At 28.3% G+C, this 23285-nt stretch overlaps 2 protein-coding genes across 2 annotated transcripts in view; both read right to left on the bottom strand.

The window, feature by feature from the left end:
* Positions 1 to 6328: 6328 nt before the first annotated feature.
* Positions 6329 to 6766, bottom strand: LOC136078834 (uncharacterized). Its single transcript, XM_065794649.1, has one exon. The coding sequence runs from the start codon at positions 6764 to 6766 to the stop codon at positions 6329 to 6331; it is 438 nt and encodes a 145-aa protein (XP_065650721.1).
* Positions 6767 to 9242: 2476 nt separating this feature from the next.
* The window catches only part of LOC100201609 (T-complex protein 1 subunit theta), a 40719-nt gene continuing 26676 nt past the window's right edge, over positions 9243 to 23285 (bottom strand). The window contains exons 8-13 of the mRNA XM_065793981.1: positions 19590 to 19727; positions 16123 to 16456; positions 15860 to 16047; positions 15584 to 15748; positions 15387 to 15506; positions 9243 to 9493 (exon numbers count right to left, since the gene is read on the bottom strand). Of these exons, the coding sequence (XP_065650053.1) occupies positions 9428 to 9493; positions 15387 to 15506; positions 15584 to 15748; positions 15860 to 16047; positions 16123 to 16456; positions 19590 to 19727 (1011 nt within the window). The 3' untranslated portion in view covers positions 9243 to 9427. The remainder of the gene's footprint in view (positions 9494 to 15386; positions 15507 to 15583; positions 15749 to 15859; positions 16048 to 16122; positions 16457 to 19589; positions 19728 to 23285) is intronic.

The raw sequence follows: 23285 nt of genomic DNA on the forward strand, positions 1-23285 counted from the left end.
TGGGGGCACAACCCCATAGACAAAAAAAATCTTTAAATATTTATAGTTAAACAATTTTTACTGCATGTAGAGTAAATATATAATAAAACTAAGAAAAAATAATAAATTGAAAAAAAAAAAAAAATGGGCTTGCAATTGGCCAATTTTTAAGTTGCGGAAACTTAATAATTGCCAATTTTGTGGCAAAATTATTTTGTATATATATTATTTTGTATATCCTAACTAGCTGGATGTTAGAGGTATGCAATAAGCCTCAAAAATTTCATAGTTAACTTATTCCTTTAGACCGTGCTTTATTTTTTTAAATGACTTAGAACCAATGCTAACTCCCCCCCCCCCCCCATTTTTTTTTAACACATACATTCATATAATTTTGAGGTTCATTCCACAACTTAATATATAGTATATAGTCAACAAATTGTCCAAATATGATAAGTTTTGATCAAACCTGAAATATCCACAGTCAAGCAAAGTTAGTAAAATAATGATATCTCATAAAAAAACGTTTTAAAATTTTTTTATACAAATTCTATTTATAAAACAATTATATTTGTCTTGAACCTTTTTATCTATTAAATATTGCACTATGATAAAACATTAGTTGCAATTTTATCCATAAAAAACCATTTTCATAAATTGATAACCCATCCTTGTTCTCCGCATACTACATACCCTGTTATACGCAAAACATTGAAAACTAATGTCAAAATTTTTTTGTTTCAAATCTTTCTATAAAGTTCAGAGCCATTTAAAACCTCAAATTGTACATTACAATTTAAGTTTAAAAGCAATTCCTAACTTTTGATTTTGATTTAGCCTAATTGAATGTGCACATTATAGAAGAATGTGCACATTCTTCTAGAATGTTAAAAATCTCAGCTAACTATGTCAATTTAACTATTCGGCTCCTGTAATGTTTTTTTTATAACAGTCATCAACCACTTCAACCTTATAACCATTTAACTTCTTATCGAAACTGTTTAGCGCTGTTATCTTCAATTGTAATTCCAGAGCTTTCATTAAAACTTTCAAGTCGAATAAAAGAGTGATAATCATTATGAAACATCATACTTTATCGTCGTTTAGATCGAAGTTTACGAGATAGTTTTTCCACTTCGATTTTGACTTGATAGATATACTATATAAATAAATATAGCTTAACAGCAACAAAATAATAAATATAAATATATCTTTTAAAGTATAACAAATTGTTATTAAAATAAAAATTAAACATAGATTTTAACCAATTTTTAGCAAGAATTTAAATCAGTATTTAAAACCAGTAAATCAACTGGAAGAACCTCACCTAGAAGAAAAAAAAAGTATTTAAAAATGGTTGCTACGTGTGTTGCTAGCAGAATTAAAATAACAAACATCAAAATGAAATTTGACCAATTTCAGTATTTATTTGGAAAAAATAAATATCACCAACAGTTTCTAAGATTTTAGTTAATTTGTTTAATTTGAGTTAAGTGTATTTTAGAAAAATATTCTTTTTTAAATAACTTAGCCAATCCCGTAATTTTTTTTCGACATTCAAATTTCATGCGGAGTGGCTAATGAGTGACGTAGAAGTCATATTTATATGAAAAAAAATTTTTCTTGATAAAAGCATTTGCCCCAATTGTTCGAAGTTACGCTTTTTATGATTTTTGACTAAATTTAGAACAATTTCCAAGCATTCGCGCGAATAGATTCTGATGTCAAATCCAGTTAATTTGTTCAACGATATTTTCTTAATGTGTTCCTGTACAAAAAAATACACTGTGCTTAATAATTTAAGAAATATGTTGTATCTATTTTTCACTGATTAGGATTGATAAATTAAGACTTTGGCTATTGTTAAGTGATTTTTTGTTGATCTTTAAACTTTTTCTCAGTAATACAACAAAATTTTTGATTTTTTACTTTAATTCGGTATCAAATGATATTTATTTTAAAAATACTGGAGCCTTGGATCAAACAAATCCAAATCCAAAATGGTTTCTTTAAAAGATTGGGTGTAGGACATTCGATCTTTTGTGTAAACGTAACTAGATCAAAACGTAACTAGATCAAAACGTATCAATGTGATTCAAAAATACATATACATATTTTTTCTGTGGTTATTTTAGGTGCTCCAAGAAGACCGAATGGTTGCATCACAGAAGAGCATTTAACTTGGAAGTTTACGCTTGTTTCATGTCAAAAAAAGCCTAAAGTAGGCATTGAACCATAGATTAGTGAAGGATCTATCATTTTTAGATATTTGAGATAGCTAACAAATATTGCGCAAACCCCAAACATTTGTATGTTTATACTTGTGTCAAATAATGAGGCTTTGCAAAATATTTCGATGATTGGAGGCTGGGAACAAAAAGCCCTAAAATTTCATCCAAGGTTCAGAGTTTGCAGTTAGCTATCGGATCAAAATTCAAATTATTTGAACCATTCAATAACGAGAATGCGAGAAAGAAAGTCGTCGTAGATAGGTACTTGAATCCACTCTTCTTCTTTTTTTTAAAGTTCTTTACAAGAACTCTTTATTTGAAGTAGCTTCTGAAGCTTTTCCAAACTCACCACAGGCTCCACATTATCTAGAAAAAAATTTACTACAAGCGCAGCAAAATTGAATTTTTTATTACGAAATATTTTTCTTAAAACAAAAAATACGTTTCTTGTTTTAAGAAATAAATATCTTACCCAGTAATTTATTTTTAAAAACAAGAAATATATTTCTTGTTTTGAGAAATAATTTTTTTTTTTTGTTTGTTTGTTTTACATTTGTTAATCGTTGTACAGCTTAAAATAAAAAATAGTAAAAATAATAATATAAACTTACAATGATAAAAAATAACAAATATAAACAAGGTATCTGAAAGAAGATCACAAGGATCTTGTCGTCAGAACCTCAAATAAGCATTTAACAAAGATAAGATAAAAAAAAAGTTAATAAACTTTTACAAAACTACAAGGTAAATAATCTGATCTGAAGAAAGATCAAGATGATCTTGTCATCAGAATTGTATACAAGAGTAAACCAATGTGGAAGTTAAAAAGTATATGAACAATAAATAAAATTAGTAGGAATAAAATTCTATAAAGATAAACATGTATATAAACAATAAAAAAGTAGACCAAAAAATATTTTTAACTTGTACTACTAATAATAACTCAAAATATTATCTAATGAAAGAATGAGATTTTTCAGGTTTTTTTTAAAAAGGCAAAAAGTAATAGGTACTTCAAAATTAAAATTCGGCAAAACAAGTTTATTCCAAAGGTGTGGCGCTCGATAGGTAATACAAAATTGGTTAAAGTTTGTTTGACAAAAAGGTTCATTTAAAAAGTTATTATTTCTCAAAGTATATTTACTGATTGGTTTAAGAGAAAAAAGATCTTTGAAAACGGCTACGGGTAAGTTATTTATCCACATATATACAAAACATAAAGTATTAAATACATTTAACTCGTATATATTCAAAATTTTCATTTCCATAAAATAATGCTTCGAATGAGAGAAGCGATTTGCAAAATTGATTATACGGATTGCGCGTTTCTGACGGAGATAAAGACGTTGCAACTTACTTTTTTCAGTACTTCCCCAAGCAATATTGGCATAATTTAAATAACTATGTATAAATGAGTAATAAAGTTGTATTAAGACTATCTTATTGAGATAGATTCGTAATTTATATAGGATCCCCATGTTTTAAGAAATTTTTGTGCTTATATAATCTATATGGTGATTCCAAGTAATATTTTCATCAAGATAAACACCTAAAAATTTTGTAACAGAATCTCTTTTGATTTCCTTTTGATCGATAAAAATTTGAGGTAAATTTGTAGGGAGAAATCGTTTTTTTGTAATCGAATGAAATAAAACCCATTTTGTTTTATTAATATTTAAGGTTAACTTATTACACTTAAACCAATTAGATATATGTCTGAGTTCTTCGTTCATTGTTTTAAAAAGTTCAGCGATATCATAGTTAGAAAGGAATAGGTTTGTATCATCTGCATACATAATGCTCATTAGTTTTGAAGCTTTATTTAAGTCATTTATATAAATTAAAAAAAGGAGAGGTCCAAGAATTGAACCTTGTGGAACTCCACAAGTATTAAGAAAAGTGGATTGATAATCATTGTTAAATAATACAAACTGTTTTCGATTAGATAGATAACTTTTAAACCATTTTAAAATTTTATTTTTTATTCCGTAGTATTTGAGTTTATGAATCAAAATATGGTGATCGACCGTATCAAAAGCTTTTGATAGGTCAATAAAAATTCCTAGTGTATATTGTGATTTTTCAAATGATTTTGAGATTTCACGTACAAATTGGATAATAGCATGTTCAGTTGAGTTATCTTTCTTGAAACCAATTTGATTAATGTAAAGTAGATTATTATCATGAAAGTATTTGTATAATCTGTTGAACATAATTTTTTCTAGAATTTTCGAAAATGTGGAGAGAACAGAGATGGGGCGATAATTACTGATTTCAGATTTGTCCCCTTCTTTAAAAATAGGAATAATTTTGGCAATTTTTAATTGTTCTGGGAATACTCCTTGATGGATAGAAGCCTTAAAGATTTTAAATAGAACATCTTTAATTTGTTCAAAGCAATCTATAATCACGTTTCCATTAATTTGATGGATAGAAGCCTTAAAGATTTTAAATAGAACATCTTTAATCTGCTCCAATTGTCTTTTTTTTTTAAACAGATTTGAAGGCTCTTTCAAACTCATCAAAACTTAATTCGGAAGATAACTCATCTAAACAAATGCAATTATCCAGGGATTCTAAATAATCAGTAAACAAAGAGTTGGTTTTAGGGATTTTTTCAGACAGTGTTGGTCCTATATGAGTGAAGTATTTGTTAAATTCTTGAGCTATAGTTTTTGGTTTATGTAAACTTTTGTTATCGACTCTAACCATTTGTGGCAGGAAACCGGAGCATGATTTTTTTTGCCAATAATTTCCTTCATTATTTGCCACGTGCGCTTTGTGTCGTTTTTAAATGTATTGAATAATTGGGAGCAATAATTTTTCTTCAAGTTTTTGCGAATTTTTTCAAATAGGTTTTTGTAGTTCTTATAAATTTTTTCGCTTGAAGCTGTTTTTGTTTTTAAAAAATTTATATATAATTTTTGTTTTATTCTGGATGATTTTTTAAAACCTTTAGTAATCCAGGGTGTATTGATATTCTTTGTTGTTATTGCTTTTTCTATGATTGGGAAATTAACTTCATAAACAGAAAAAAAAGTTTTGAAAAAAGTTTCATAAATATCATTAGCGTTATCATCAAAATTTATATTTTTCCAATGCAGTAATGATAGTTGGTCTTTAAATAACTTAATATTAGTCTCATTATAAATGCGTTTTCTTATTACTTTTTTGGTATTGATGTTTCTTTCTGAGTTTGTTTTATTAAGTTTCAGATATAGAGGAAAATGATCTGATATATCAGTTTTTATGATACCTAATTGTATATTATTATTGAGAATATCAGTAGTTATAATATTATCTATAAGAGTCGCTGTATTTATTGTAACTCTTGTGGGTCGATTTATTAAAGTAACTGACCCTGTTTCAAAAACTGCGTCATAAAAATTCTTAATTTTATGGTCGTCATTATAGAGAAAACAGTTCATATTTAAGTCTCCGACTATATAGCTTTCTTTTTTTATCATTATTTCCTTTTTTTATGATTTGTTGTAAGAACATGCTCAGGTTTTCGCTCACGCCGTCAGGTGGCCGATAACAACAGCTTAGTAAAATGTGTTTAGTTTGATTATTTGTAATTTCAATAGTTACAACTTCTTTATCGCTGTCAGAAACGCTCAAATCATTCCTAAAACAATACTCAAAATTTTCGTGAACATAAATTAATACTCCACCGCCGCGCTTATTCGTTTTTCTCTCCATAGAAATTATATTAAAGTGAGGAATATCAAAATTACTATTTATTTCATCTACTGTGATCCAAGTTTCAGTTAAACAAATAATATTAAAAATGTGTTTAGCTTCTTCTAATAGATCTAAAAGTTTTTCATAATTGCATTTCAAACTTCTTATATTGAGGTGGAGAATTACAATTTGCTTATTACCTTTTTCGCGAGCATTCTTAAAAAGAAACCCTTCTAGTTGGTTCGGAAAATGATAAGAACAATCGGATAAAATACTGCGATAAAAATTATTTTCAGGGTCTAGGTTTTCTTCTGAAGAAAAGAGATTTGTTTCATATAAATTAAAAAAAAGGGATTCATAGTTACTAGTCATAGCCATGATAATAAATGGAAAGAAAAAAAAAAAAAAAAAGGATTTCTTTTTAGAAGTGCTAGTTACTTGTTAAGATTGTTTTCAAAATTTTTATTAAAATAAACAATTTTGTCATATCTTACCGATACATTTTCACCATTTGAGCGCCTTTGTTTAACTTCCGCAAATAACTTTTTCCGAATGACAACGGTCTCACGAGAAAAGTCTTCGTTAATGAAGCAATTTGTGCCTTTAAGTCGATGAGATTCTTTCAAGATTCTTATTTTGTCTTTATATTTCTGCAGGTTAAGAACTATTGTCCTCGGTCGTCCATCTTTCTTCAATCCAGTGCGGTGGGCACGCTCAATTTCGATATTTTTCAATCCAAGATTTTGCCAGAAGAATGCGTGAACTTTTTCTTCAGAGTCCCCCCATGATTCTTGTCCATTTTCATCAATTCCATCGATTCGTAGGTTATTTCTTCTTGATCTACCTTCCAGGTTTCGCAGCTTTTCCTTCATATATTTTTCAATATTAGTATGTCCAAATTTTTTATCAAGTTGTTTATTGCTGTTACGTATTTTTTTGCAAAGTTGTTGTTGTTGTTACGTATTTTTTTGCAAATTTACGTATTTTTTTGCAAAGTTTTACGTATTTTTTTGCAAGTTGTATATTGTTGTTACGTATTTCTATTATAATTTCCTACACTGTGATCAATAGATTTACGACTTTGCTGTCAGTTCTGATGAGTTGTTAGCGCCATTGAAAGATTTTAAAAGTTTTAGAATTGATTGTATCCAAAAAGTCTGAGGGAGTCTCATCCGTAGGTATTTTTTCAAACTATGGCCTAGAATATCAAAAAATTAAGCCTGGTTAAATATACAAGTCAAGACCTAGTGGCTGGCCTTTATCAATAAAACTGCATTCAGAGGGATTTCAACTTTCATTCTACCTGTTTTTACATCTTTTTGGTGCTCCGTTTATTTTTGAATACAGAACTTTTTACCATTTTTGTATTGTGATCTTGGTAAAAAGATGCTAACGCCAGCACTAAACACATCTATGGTTTTAACATTATTTGAATTTCACCTCTGCAGCGGGCTCATCATATATCTGCCAATAGTCTTGTTGGTTTTAAAGGTTTAAATTAAAGATAATGCAATGTAGATAAAATAAGATTTAAAATGACACTGCTAAAAACTTATTACACTTAATTTTGACAAGATAAAATTAAAGTGCTATTTCTATCAATTTCATTTTATTATATTTCTACTGATTTAAAGAAAAGTCTGTCATTGGAAAAAAAAGATTTAGTTATTTTATTTGAATTTTACATCTCGTTTTAAACCATTTTATAAGCCATCGTTTTTAAACAATTTGTTACTTTACGACAAATTATTCTTAAAAAATAAAACTAAAATATCAAAATTTGAAATTAATTTTTGCTTTAAAAATTGCAGAATCAGAATAGTCGCAGGTCAAAAACCGCGATGCCATGGAAAGAGAAATGTAGTCAGCCATTCTAATGATCTCTTTAAGTATTTTATTACTCAGAATAAAACCCTGTCTGATTTTAGAGTAATGCAACTTGAATTTCATGAACGTCGCGGCTCCATATTTGTTAATTTTCACTGAATGGTCTGATTTTTTCCCGCATTTGTATATATTTTTACAAATATATACAAATGTAAATAATTTTAAAATTAGAAATTTATACATTTTGTTTTTGCAAAAAGGTATTTGAAAGTGATTTTATCTTTGTCTTACTATTTTTTAACCTTTATTGGTTTTATGATAATAGTTTATTCGCCCGCTTAACAGATTTATTTACGGCTATATGAAGCTCTACGACATGATGGCAGGAGGTTATCAAGAATAGTAGTCGGCAAGAAAACTTAACTAATCTTGTACAAACCCCTTTTAAATAGCCATCGCTTGAAGCGAGTGAACTGTATGAGATCAAAAACATCTAACAATTTCCTAATTGCAATGTATTGGGCTCAACGCTATTGTGTTTAAAAACCACATTTTTATAAATTTCATAACGAATGTGTGCGTTCTTAAAATACCACCCGTTAACAAAAGTAATAGTAATAAAAATACGCACAATCGGTACAGATAAAAAACCTTCCATTATTAGTAAAGACGTTATTATATAGTTGATGATTTGTAAAGTTCTATGGCGCCGATCATTTGAAAATGGCCTTATCAAATCAAAAAATTTTAAACTTAAAGAGTGGCGCGAGTATGATTAGTCATCAAAAAGAAAAAATGGAAACACTTCATTAAGAAAACAATACTTTGGGAATATTTTTTGACACTCCGCCTATTAAAATTTGTTCATGAGACAAAATGGGATGGGCTATTGCGCACCCTTATATAAAAATGAAAAAAACTTTTTATATTTAAAAATGCATTAAAGTTACAAAAGAACTTAGGATCAGAAATCATGATTACACGAAAACCAATTAATTACCCAAACCTCAAGACTAATGAACCTCAAATTTACTATTGAGTCAGAAATGTACGTTTTTATAGAAAAAATTTATGTAGTTTGTGATTTAAACAGAAGAAATAATGAAAAAAAATAATGATCAGTTCCACTTTACCTTGTCATATAAAAATTAAATTTTAACACTTTAAAATTTAAAGCTCGTGGACTAAAAAGTAATTCACAAATTTAAAATTTTGTAATTTCTTGTAATGATATAAAGAAACTTATAAAACAAAACTACCAAGTTAATTGAAATCACAATGGGTTTTAAAAAATACTATTCATTCAATAATTTGCTTTTTTAATTTTAATTTTCTTTCAAAAACATTACTTTATAAGTTCTTTTTTTCTTCTTCATAAATTCAATTTATTTAAAATTTTAAAAAATCAAATTGATCTTAACAAATTTTGTATCTATATACACCCCCCCCCCGTACCACCACCACAACACCGATAATTGCATTTTCATGAGCTTTGGGACATTTAGAAAAAAAAAAACTAAATTCACTTTTAATTTGTTGATATAAAAACAAATATCTATTGGTAGCCTAAAATATTCTGTGGCAACGAGAAACTCAAGAATTTAAGACTAGGCTGACGATGTTGGTCATGACATTGAAAGTTAAGAGCTTTGGGCAATAGGACTTTTTTTAGTCAAAACCATCGAGTTGATTTTCTTTGAACTAATTTAATCTTCATCCCAATCAGGGTTCTCCTTTGCTTTTGGCCCGCCAGCTTGTTTTGCCATAATTATCTAGTAAAAAAAAAATTAATTTTCAATAACATTCGCACAACAATATTTTATATAAACGTTTGTCGTTATAAATCAAACTTAACACAAGTTAATTAAGCTTAACATGAAATAATTGGACTTGTAAAATTGCCTGAAACCTAAAAAAGCAGTATCAGCAAAAACTCGCAACCAATTTTTATTAAAATAACAAAAACTATGAGCAATCTTAGTATTCTGCTACAATATTGATGAACATATTGATGTATTTAAGAAAAATAAGTATACTTTCATGATATAAAGCATATTCAAACAAGAATCATTATTGCTACTCATCAACATCTTCTAAATAAATTGACTATTAATGCATTTTAGTTAAAAAAAAGCTATAAGTTAATATGTGTTAATATAATAAGTTTTAATCCTAGCTTTCTTTTCAGTCATTCGGTTTCAAGACCAACATATAGTTTTTTGATTTTCAATTTATTTGGTGACAGTCTATAAATTTCTTATGTAAATGTAAATGTTGTTAGATAAGGAATTTATAAAATTTTAAGGATTCGAAAAGTCCTTGTTTTTAGCCCATTTTCTTTTGCAATTATAATCTCTGATTGATTTTTCTTCGTTGGAGGTCCTACGGAGTTGTCACGTATATAAGACGTTGCAAAGTCGTTTGTAAGACGTCTGTGCGTTCTGAAATGTTTCTTTAGATATTTTTTTCGTTATTAAGACCTTATGTTCTTTTTAAAAGCACTACAGATTAGGCATTTAACTAGAAAGTTCCACTGCTTTTTTTTTAACAATGTCACGTGTATGGCTAGCGTTGGCACTGAACTATATATCTCTTAATTCTGTAGTTATGCTCCTGCACTGGTAACTCATTTGAATATGTAGCTTTATTATTGCAACTGTTACCAATTTTAAGGTGAATCGCATGATCCCTAATTAAATCATTACACCTTATTGTGCACAATGTTACACCTAAAAGTAAAAATGTAATGTACACTATACATTTCTGTGCACATTACATCACTTTTATTGGTGATGGATAGGTTGCTACTCTACTACAGACTAATTTCGTTAGTCTGTAGTAGAGTAGCAATAAGTTAAATTACAAGTTTAAAATATTTAACCGTAAAATTATTCTCAAACTGCTGAATGATAAAAAGTAGCTCAAACAGCATCGTGCACTAAGTATACAGTAATGCGGAGAATCACCTGGAATTAAAGGATGCAAAAAGTACTGGATATTAAATGAATTTACAGGGAAAAAGATTTCCAATAACAAATTTAATGCCAATACTATATATGCATATGCGATTAGTAAGTGATGCAATTTGTTTTTACTCTTTATAAATTTTATGTAATTACATTCAAAATTAAGCCATAAAAATCAAGTATCAAGAAATAAATTTCAAAAACAAAAATCTGTTGTCTTGAGGTATTTTGCAAAATCATAATTTGACTAGTAAAGCAAACTGTACTATGGTCATTTCTCTCATCGAATGATTCAATATTATTCAGAATAAGATAATGTCTTTATCATCAATTTTAAATAGTTATGAATTATTTTGACAAGTGGGAGGTGATCACATGTTTTTGCACACTAATTTTTCTGAGCAAACATTTAAGTGTATAATGTTGAATTCATTCATATGAGCAATGCAATGATGAATCTGTTTTTGTAAATTTCTAAACGTACAAATTTACAAATATTTTAATAACACTTGAAAGTGTTATTAATGAAATGTTTACAGAAACCAAATTCAACTATTAGGAAATGACGATGGCTTAAAATATTCATCATTATTTAATATAACATGATGATGAAGTTGAAGAAAAAGCCAATAATTTTTTTGTTTCTTGTCTGTACAGCCAGCCAGTGAAAAACTCCATTATTGAGATTAAGCATAATTTTAGGATATCTAATGTTTGTTTTATAAATTTCTCCTTCAACTTTAATAACATTTTTAGCATGTTGTATTATAGAGTTTTTCTCTAAATATTTCTTGCTTTAAAGTGGTCCGGTGTAAACTTTATCCTATATGATTAATGCGCCTAATAAAACTTATAAACTTTTATAATACAAGATAATAAATTTGAAATAATTCTCTAAGAAATGTGCCAAGAAATTTTTTTTTTTTAAACATCTTCACTTCCAACAAGGCTGCAAGCAACCACTATTATTGTTGGAAGTTACTGCAAGAGAAAAGACAAAGTTTATAAAGAAAATAACGATTAACAGATGACTTAAAGATGCAAATTATAAAAATTAGGAAGACAAGATAAAGAGAGCAAATTCCAAAAAACTTATGTTCGAGGAAAAAAAATTGAAAAAAAAGAACTTTTAGAGCACTCAGGAATAGTCACAGAAAAAGGATGAGACTTAATTGAATGATGAGTAACACAAGAATGAATGTTTGAAGATAACACAAGAGATGCTAGCTCTTTAGAGCTGCATTCATTATAGTATTTATCAAAAAGAGAAGCAACATGATGTGATAATGGTGGCAGGTTGGCTACAAGAACAGCTTTAGCTATGTTTACAATGCATTTTTGCATCTAGTCTAAAAGAGAAAGGGAATCATTGGAAGATCCGCCCAAGATATGGCAACAGTATTCCATACAAGAACGGATTTGAGATTTATATAGATAAAGATTAGAATCTGGAGTAAGGAAGTGGCAAGTACAATCAAGAGATGCAACCTTACCAGATGCTAATTTTGCAATCAATTTGATATATAATTGCCAAGAAAGATCTGAAGTAAAAGTTAATCTTAGAAGATGAAGGGTAGGTGACTTATCGAGTACATTGTTGCTCATAAATATAGAAAAATCTAGATTGTTGCAATGACTAGCAAAAAATTTTTTAGTTTTATCTGAGTTAAAGTTTATCAGCCAATGGGAGCCCTATGTTGTACCAAAAGTGAGATCTTTTTCGAGGTCAAATGCCCTCTCCAAGCAATCAGAGAGTGTTGGCATCTTATCAAGACAATAATAAATGATAGTATCATCAGCAAACAATGCCACCTTTGATGTGAGAATTTCTGGGAGATCATTCATGTAAATTAAAAAGAATAAAAGGCCAAGGATAGAACCTTGAGGAACTCCTGAAGTTACAGGAAATTATAAGGAGAGCTGTCCATTGAGGACAACTTTTAACTTCAATTAGTAAGGAAGGATTTCATAGTCTTGAAAAATGTTACCTGATACACTGCTAGAAGAGAGTTTACGGAGTAGAAAAGCATGTCAAACTTTATTGAAGACATGTCAAGAGCGATAGCTTTAACATCTCCACATCTGTCTAATGCATGATAAAACCATCAGATATTACCATTAACAAAACAAAGGTAGAACAAGAAGATTGAAATCCATATTGATGATAAGAAAGTATGTTTTTAGGTTCAAGATTAGAACCTTTCTTATGATAGTAAGAAGGCTAATGGGACAGTAGTTAGATGAGTCAAATTGCTCTCCAGAATTTTTAAAAATAGGGATAACAAATGCCGCTTTTCTGCAGATTGGAAAACAAGACATTGATAAGCATTTGTAAAACAGTTTTGAAAGTAGAGATGACAGCTCTGAAGAACACTTCTGCAAGACTATAACAGGTATGCAGACTGCACAAATGATTTTATTTTTTGACAACTTGACCATGACTGCTTAGATGTTTAAATGATTTTTAAACATTTTAGAAATGCGCTGAAAAAAGAAACGCTAAACTTAAACTGGTAAGAAAACTAAAAAAAGTAATAATGAATTTTTATATTTTTTTATAAATTCTTTTTATTCTTTATAAATTCTTTTTAAAGAATTAATAATGAAAAAAGAAATTCTTTACAAAAAAGAAAATATATAAGCACTAAAATAAAACTCAAAAAACTCAAACGAAGCGAAAATTTCTTTTTGTTGAACTTACTTTTGAAGCCAAAATTACTTTTTGTTGCATTTTTAATTGAGTTTAAAATAAATTACTTAAAAAATTATCTTTTGAAATATTTTATAAAAGTTATGCAAAATGCTTTTACAAATTACTTCTAATGATTGTTTAATGAATAAACAAATTTTATTTAAATTACTAAAGTGTTATATATATATTATTTTTAAATTGTATAAACATTTTCCAAAAAGTTGTAGAAAAAAATTTTTTTTTTTTAATATCATAGTCTATTTAAAATACTTATTTTTAATCATTTCATGCTCTGATTTACTTTGTCAAGTTGAACAAAAAAGTTAAAACAGTTCTATGTAAAAATAGAAATAAAAAAATAAAGCAATTAAATCATTCCATTGTAACAAGATTTAATTCAGCTTTTTCATAATTTAAAATTATCTTTCAAAAGATTTTTAGGAAAAATAGTGCCAAACAAATCATTATATTTAAATTTATCATAAAACATGCCTAAATAAAAAAAAATTAAATATAACATTTGTTAATTTACAAAAAATTTTAAACAATTACTATAATTACTTTTTTATTTTATTTCACCTAAAATAAAAACTTAAGAAAAGATCAATGATTAAAAGTTATTTATAAAGTAAACATTTTTTAAAATAGCATTTAAATTGTTAAAACATCAAAACGGGCGTGGTTATATTGTAAAGAAAAAATATTATAAGTGTGGTCAGTTACAAGGTGCAATCGCACACCTTTCCTGTACAAGCCTAGTATGCTGTCCTAACCACAAGCTGTAGAAGAATCTAAGCAGGAAAGCACTTTAGATACAGTGGCTGGAGTGATACAAATGTTAGGCAACGGATCAACCTGTTGGCTGGCTAAGTTAGGTAGGATGTGATTAGTGGAATTAAGAGATGAGATGATGATGAAAAGTTCTTTGCAAACAACTGAGCTTTGTCCTATGGTGAGGTAACAAAATATGAACCATGAAAGAAAGGAGGAATAACAAATTTGGCCTTATGATAGACTGTTAAAAATGCTCCAGAAGTCTCTAGAGTCTAAATTTTGAGATGAAATACAAGATTTTGTGACCTGAGAATAGGAGGCTTTAGCATCAGACAAAATCTTTTTACAATAGTTTCTGGCAATAATGAACAGACATTTATTTTCTGTAGAATTTTTTTGGCGATAAATATGGAAGAAATGGTTACAATTGGAAACTGCAGCAGCAAAATGAGAGGAAAACTATGGAGAATAGTGAGGCTTGACTCAGCGAGATGGAATAAAAAGAATGAGATGATAGTTTTAGCAAGATCAAAATAACCACTGACTAGGATCAGATACAAGACATAAGTTGAGTAGAGAAGGCAAATGATTCAAACAGTCTGGAAAGCCAGATGCCTATCTGTGTTGGAGATACAGCAACAGTTGTGAGCCGTAATGCTTGCAGAGCAACTGACACACGAGCCAAGTCATTCAGTGTGATGAGATAGCAACCTTATTGAGAGATAATAGAATGAGTTGCCTAGTCATAAAAACATAGAAACAAGCAAAACCCATGAATTGAGTCAAGAAGATCCAGCATTCTACTTCTTTAACTAGAAACAAAGTATTATAAATACATCTATGCCAGACTAATAGATAGAGAAAGGGTGCGAAGCTGGTTAACAGGATGGAATCTGTTTACCCTATACTAATATTATTTTATATTTTAAAGAACATTAAATTTGTAAACTTAAAAGCTAAATTTTGTTCAACACCTACAATATAAAAATAAACTTATAAAACATAATTTTAAAAATTTTGGTTAAATATTAATTCTACTAATTTTTTAATTTTATTTTTACTAAACATTGTTTGCAAATATAAAATATTTTTCCATAAAAAAATTTATTTTTTAACTTATTACAATTTTTGCCATTGATATTTAGAAAAAAAAATTTGTTTTTAATTGTGAAAATATCATCAAATATTTAAAAAATTAAAATCAAAAACCATATCAACAAAAAAATTATTAACCTGATCTACTCGAAGTACTGTACAAGCAGCATTACTTGAAAACTTTAATGCCCAATATTTTACTAAAAATGAATCTAATATTTTTGCTTCCTGAGCATCAATTGTTGCAGCATTTTCACCCTTTAAAATAAATTTTAAATAAAAAAATAAGTTGACAAATCAATAAATAAAATATTTTTAAATAAAGATAAAACTACCTCAATGTCAAAACCAATGTTTTTTCCTCCAGAGGCATGGGCAGCATATAAATTTGAAACTAACTCAGTAGCTTTAATACCCGCGTTTTCAGCCATAGTACGTGGCACAACTTCAAATGCTTCAGCAAACTTTTTAATAGCATATTGCTCCAAACCGGGTATGGTCTATTATATAAATTAAAATATCTAGTATATTAAATACTATTATTATTAAATAATATTGTTATTAAATATTAGATCTATTAAATACAAAAATGTTAGTCTAAATTGACACACCTGCCCATAGCTAGCTAATCGTTGTGCAAGTTCTATTTCAACAGCTCCTGCACCAGGTACCATGCGGGCATCTCTGGTCAATGATTTAAAACAATTGACCCCATCATCAATTGCTCTTTCAATGTCATCCATTACATTGGCAGTCGCACCTCGAATGACAATTGTAGCAACAGCATTGTCTTCACGATCTACAAAAAATGCAAACAAAACTTTACAAACAAAATAACTACCAAGATAAGTTAATAAACTTTTTTTAGATTAACCTTGTTTAAATACAACAACAGGTGTATCTCCAATTTCAGATAAAAAGACATCATCACATCGACCAGCTTCTTCAGGTGTAGGGGGAGTCATTAAAGGAAGTGCAGTAGCTTGAATAGCTTTACACAACCTCCTCAAATCAAACTTTGAAAGAAGTCGAACTACCATTATGTTATATTTGTTACAGAAATGAACAGCCATATCAGCTGCTTTACCACCAGTTACAATAACATTACAGCCAGTGTCTGCTATTGATTTTATTTGAGCTTCTAGTAAATTTTCTTCTCCTTTACTAAAGTCCATTAATTCTTCAGCATTTTTAATAAGTACTGTACCCTAAAATGTTTAAGGATTGCAGCATTATTCAAAAAATATTTTAAAAAACATATTAGTATTACTGATAAAAATCAAAAATTAATTTTTGTGTTGAGGGTTCTAAATAAATAACCTACATATTAATGTGAAATATTGAAAGTAAAAGTATTCTAGATAATAGTAATAATTATGTGAAATATTGAAAGTAATTAAAATTGTGAGAAATATTAAAATTTTTTTTAGATTAGAAATTTTTTAGATATCGATTGAACACAATGAAATTCAGCACCCTTTAATTGTTAATTACGTGAAAACTACTTAACAGATTTTTGTAATTTTTTGACACAATGAAGCTAATTGAATTATTTATTTCAATTATTTTTTATTGGATGCTTAGATAAAAACCGAATATCTTTGCGAGTACTTGACATCTGCTGGATCTTGCTTTGAGTAATTTTTTTGAGGCGGCTATCCATTTTTTCTTAAAATCTTTTTTATTTCTTGCTTTTCAATAAGATTCTTTTTATAACTGACCAATAACTTTCAACAACTCGCTGGTCAGAAAAATTTTGAGGATTTGCTTCCTTAGATACAAATTATACGCCATTTTGTTCATACATTTTGTTCATACCATTTTGTTCATACTTGGAGTATTGAGTTGTAACCAAATCAGAAATATTATTCTTTTATATATAAATCTGCGCTCAAAGTATTATGAGGAATGTATGGTGTACTTTTTAAACCACAGGAGCAGATTGCTTGCCATATAAGGAATTTGGGAGCAAATTTTTCAGTTTGAATGTACTTGAATTTTTTGGCAATATATCTACCTTTCGACTGATAAAAATATTGTTGCCCTGGCAATTGTGAAAAGTCCTTTTTGCAATAGGTTTTATCGTCTTCAACTGTGCACAAGTTTTCTCAGTTTAAAAGTTTATATAGCTGTTTTGAACAACAAATTGCTTTAACTTCTCTATCAATGGATCGCTTAGGAGTTTTCTTTTTATGATATGCGTTATATTCTTAAGATCTAAGTACTTTTCCTATCAAAGCTCGTCTGCAATTTTTTCGCAAGATCTCTCTGCGACTGATATAAATTCGCCTTTATGGAGTGAATGATTGATTTTGCTTTAGATTTATCTATAAGTCCTTTCTTTTTTCCACTTCCAGCTTCTCTTTCAACAGATTGAGTAAGTTTATATTGCCACAAAATAAATCCAACTGATGACCAAGAAACACCAGTCAACTTTGAAATTTCAACTTGTGACAATGAAGGATTTTTAAGAAAAATTCTTAAAACTTTTTTTCGATTTAATATTTGTTTACTCATTTTAATCTGATAGCAATAACCTATACTTATTACCATTACAATCAAACAACAACACATTAGCGTGCAAAAATATTAAAAAAATTTGTCTAGTGGTTTTTGAGTAATTAATGATTAAAACTGAATTTCATCGTGTTCAGCCAATATTAAGAAATATATTTCCAATATATTTCTAAATATTGGCAGAAAAAAATTTCCAATTGAAAAGACCTAATATTAATATAATATTTAGATTATATAAGTCATAAAAATATTAGTAATTGAGTAAAAAAAAAAAAAAAAAAAAAAAAAGGATGCTAAAGCAAAATCCAGGCTGCATAAAATATGGTGTAGTAATAGTGGCAACTTAACATTAGCATCGTTGCAAGCCGCCATGCATCTACCATACTGGAAAAGGAACAGAATGCTAGTTAAGTCACAAAATTTACTAATTAAGGAGTATAGACTATATGAGCAAGTAAAAAATTTTTGCACAAGTTTTTAGGTATTTATAAATGATCAGAAAAAATTATTTTAGATATAAAAGCTTTATTATCCTTAATCAAAATGTCATTTAAAAGCAGAGCGTTAATTAGTTCTTTACAAATCCTTGACTCTGATGTAATTGTCACGACAAGACCAAAAATGGAAGCAACTGTTATATCTGGTTATAGCTGTTATAACTGTCACAGTGGGGTAGTGGTAGAGTAAACATTTTTACACCTTAATCTTTTGCACTACTAGCACAATATTTTGGCTCAGAGTATGATTTAAATGCCCATGAAGCCATATAGTGGCTTATGTTTATGAAACTAATTGGCTTAAGCCAAGTAGTTTCATAAACATAAAAGTTTGTACCCTGAGCCAAAATAATAATATTAAACCCCTATTGATTGTTAATCTGATAAAATAATCATACACTATAGCGTATGATTGTTGCACATTTTGAAGTGCACATTTTATTTGATTGACTTACACATAATTAATAAATGGATAAAATAATTATACACATACTATGAAAACGCACACTTTATTGGATAGACTTATAATTGATTTTTTTTATAAGTTTACTCACTAATAATAATTTTAATCTAATATCAAATCTACTTTGTAAACAGCAAAACAATATCAAGACAATAACTGAAAATAAAAATAAAGATAAAATCAAAAACAAATAAAAAAAAGAGAAATAAAAAGTCAAGTTGAAACATTTAACTAAAACAAACAAATATAAATAAAAAGATATAAAAATTAAATAAATTTCTAAACAAATTTTGATTAACTTTGATATTAATAGTATTTATTAATACTTATTGGTTGTATTATAAGAGTATATTTAGAAAATATTTGAAATCAATTAAACATTATAACTTGACTGAGTAGTCAAAAAGTGTTTTATTTTTAGTAAAAACTAGCAGGCTCTAAAGATATATATGAGAAAAATTACTTTTCCTATCTTTAGAAAAATTTTCTTAATTTTAAAATTTTTAAAAAATTTCTTTAATTACTGAAGATAAAAATGAGCACAAAGATTTTTCAAAAACACAAAAAAACACTGCCTTCTGTGTTTACATAACATTCTATTGATCCTAGTTTTTTCTATAGTAAACATCTCAACAATACTATATAGATTTATGATAATTAGGATGAAATATTTTTAGCATTGGAAAATATTTAAACAATAATTGTTGCCATGGAAAACATGAAGTCATATAAAAAGTCCCACAACAACTTTATCACCTTTATCACCCACAAGTTTAAAATCCCAAATAAATAACATAAGCATAACTTTAACATTTTTTGCTTTATTTCCTGCTTATTTTAAAATAAAAATTAAGTAACTCAAACCTTAGTTTCAGTTGCCATTGAGTCTAATGGGCAAGAAAGAACACAAATCTTGGCATCTTTTACTTTTGTTATATTTCCTTCTACATTGCGCTTAAATACCATTCCATGAACAATATCTGATGAAAAAACGCCTGCACCCTAAAAAATAATATCTGATGAATAAACAGCTGCATCCTAAAAATAATATATCTGACAAATAAAATCCTGCACCTCAAAAAACAATATCTAATGAATAAATACCTGCACCCTAAAAAAAAAAAAAAACTATTTTTTTGTGTCTGCGTTAATTTACATCCCATGAGTTACTTTGAGTTCTATTAATCCATTTTTAGTATACAAGACAGAAAGCAACAGTCTAATAACATCGCCGAAGTCAAGAAATGAAAGCAGTATGGCATTACTAATATGCAAAGAGTGATTGACTCAGTTAAAAAATTGAAGATGTCTATTAAATCAGCTGCAAAAAAATACAAAGTTCCTCGCAGTACTTAACAAACAAAACTATCTGGTTTAAGATCTGGACCTGTTCCTACTTTACCAGTATACATCAAAGAAACTTGTGAGAAGTATCTTATTGAAATGGCAAGAAGAGGGTTTCCTCTAAAAATATTAGACTTATTAATAATTTCAGAAATAATACATAAAAGCTTGCATCCTACTGTATTTAAAAATGGAATCCATTCTAGAACTTGGGCATACAAATACCTAAACAGGCACCCAGACTCAAAGTCAAAAACAACAAAGCATCACTTTTTAGGTAGATCCAGTGTCAGGAAGGAATCAAACCATGGTATAACAACTTTAAAAAATTCGTTGAAGGTAAGGAATTAAGAAATTTGTTTCAGTCATCATATATCATCAACATATTTTTAATTTAGATGAGACTGCTTTTTATTTTTATTTAAACAGTGGTAAATTTATTGTTAGGTATAGAAAGCATGAATGTTTGCAACAAGTTTGCACTATTAGTAAAAAAAAAATGTCATAGTTGCAATGATTTTTTCAGCAGCATGAAAAATGGCTCCTCATATGGTAATTTTAAAGAGGAAAATTTCTAAGCATTTTCAGCAACGTATTCTACTTGAAATGACAGTCCAGAGGAGCTCTAATGGATGGATGAAGGGTGAGATTTTTCTTTATTATTTGAAAGCGCTAAACGATATTTAGTAGGAAAAAACTTGCTTATTTCATTTTTATTTTGTAAAGACAAAAATCAGAAAGTTGTACTTTATTGAAGGTTATTCCATAAACCTGAGATGCTATGATGTATCCAAGTATTGTAAAAAGACAGGAGTTGTACTATACTGCTTGTACCCAAATGCCAAACATATACAGCAACCAGCTGATGTTAGCGTAATGAACTTCAAGGCTACTGGGCACATGAAGTGCAGATTTACAGAATGACCAGGAGCTGCCATTACAAATGACAAACTTTCTGCCATAGCAATGAAAGCTATTGTTCAAATAACTACTCAAGTCATAAAAAAAGCATTTGCTGAAGTTTATACTCATATAATTTAGATAAAGTTCATTTTAATAAGCTGCTCTTAACTCATCAACAAGCTGTTTTCAGGCTGCAGAGCTTGTTGATGAGTTGAGAGCATTTTGGAGTAATAATAAAGTCTTCGAATGTTGAAGTTGCTGTAAATAACAGCACACATTATTTTTCTCCTCATTTTCCATATTTTAAATCGAAAAAGCTGAACTTAAGCAGTTTAAAATATGGAACAAAGACAATATAAACAGTTCCCAACACTGGTGCAGATTTTATGAAATATGGAAAGATATGGTTGCAGAGGTAAAATTACCATCTAAGACTTCCGATAGCTCAGGTATAAATTTTTATAGTTAAATTAGCTATTTTATTTATATAATTACTATTTTTAAATCATTCAAATTCGTTTGAGGAGAACAATAATGTGTACTGTTATTTACAGCAACTTCAATGGTCGTAGACTTTGTTATTACTCCAGGATTAATCAACCATCAGCCAATACTAAATTCAGCAGATGAAATCAATGAAATCGGAGCACCAGGTAATATTATTATAATATTTTCATGAAATGATAAAAGGATATGTGAATTTTAATTTTTCTGTTAATATAGAGAATTCTATTAACTCTGATCCTATCAATTCTACTAACTTGGATAACTACTTATTAGTCAACAACAAATATATATAGAAATAAGTCATTTATGGACTTAATACAATTTTTGATTAATTCTTCATAGGCTTTGATTTAGAAATGGATGAAATTAGATTAGTTTTAGAAATTAGATCAGATGTGGATAAAATTCATGATTATTTCTAAAAGCAATCTTTAGATCAAGATGAAATAACCCTGTCAGTATTGAAAGAAGTACTCAAGGTTCCTGTATCAAATAAACCTATAAATAAACGAAAAAAACATTACTATATGCTTTATCTACTCAAAAACATATATATAAATCCACAGAAGATAAAAATTAGGTTCGCTATATGTGCAAAGCAAATTATGAAGAGGAAAAGAGATCAAAGTTGTGGCCGAATTGTGATACATATGATCATACTGTGCACTTATTCTGTGTTTTTGAAGAGCATAAAAAGCATACAATTATAAAAAAACTTGTTAAAAGAAACTTTTGTGTGTCAAGAATCAAATAACTTTGTTTCTTTAATTCTCTTCAATTTTGTTTGTTTAATTTTCTTTAATTTCAGAAACTACAGCAAATATTGCAGATGGAAGAAAAACAACATTCAAAATGTTACAGGAAGCCTTAAAATACACCTCAGAAGAATTTTGCCAGAAGGTAGATGCTCATATGACTGACAGTACTGTTCATAATATAAGCATATCAAAAACACAGCTGATATACTTAATAGAGAAAGTCCTGCTGGTCAACTGTTTTGTATTTCACATGCAGCTTTAGATTTTGACAGAGCTATTGAAAAAGTTCTAAATTAAGTTGAAAATGAAATGAATATAGATAACCTTTTTAAGGGCTTTCTATTAGATATATCTATTAACAAAAGTATGGAAATGTTATCTCTAACCTTTCTATCATGGGTACTAAACTTGTTTGGTATGAGTTTTATTCAAAAACCATGGAATTATCATTAAGAATGATATTTTTCTTTTTGAATTTAAAGATATTCGATTTGAATATCTTTCGAAATGTTTTTCTATAGTTTGCTTTCACTGGGATGACTTTAAGGAGATTTTAGACCAACATGAATATATCACAAATAAACTTGCTTGTTTAGCCCAAGATTCTATGAACTTTGATTACAGAGTTACTTTAGTTGTGGTAGCAACTTTTGGAATTGAAGTCATTTCACCATTTTTCTGTAAAACTAAAGGTAAAGCCACACACTCTAAACTGCAAATGTTTTTTAGTAAGATGCATGCAAGCTTATCTAATGATGTCAGAAATGAATAACTCTTTGAATTTAAAGAGCCATGTGTTCAAGAAGTACCAAAGAAACTTTAAAAATCTCATTAAAGAAGATTATTGCTCAGAAGTTGTTGAAGCAGTTCGAAAATATGTATCAAAGAACTTTGATAATTGCATTAATCTTCAACTCAACAGTTAATTGCTTTGTCAAAATAATCACTTTTATTAAAATTGTAGTAGAAGGCTAAATATTGATAATGAAGTAAAAACATGAAATTCAAAATAAGCATGAAAAATCAATTAAGAAAAAGTGGTTAAACT

This window comes from Hydra vulgaris, chromosome 03 (assembly GCF_038396675.1).
Source record: "Hydra vulgaris chromosome 03, alternate assembly HydraT2T_AEP".
Classification (NCBI taxonomy): Eukaryota; Metazoa; Cnidaria; class Hydrozoa; order Anthoathecata; family Hydridae; genus Hydra; species Hydra vulgaris.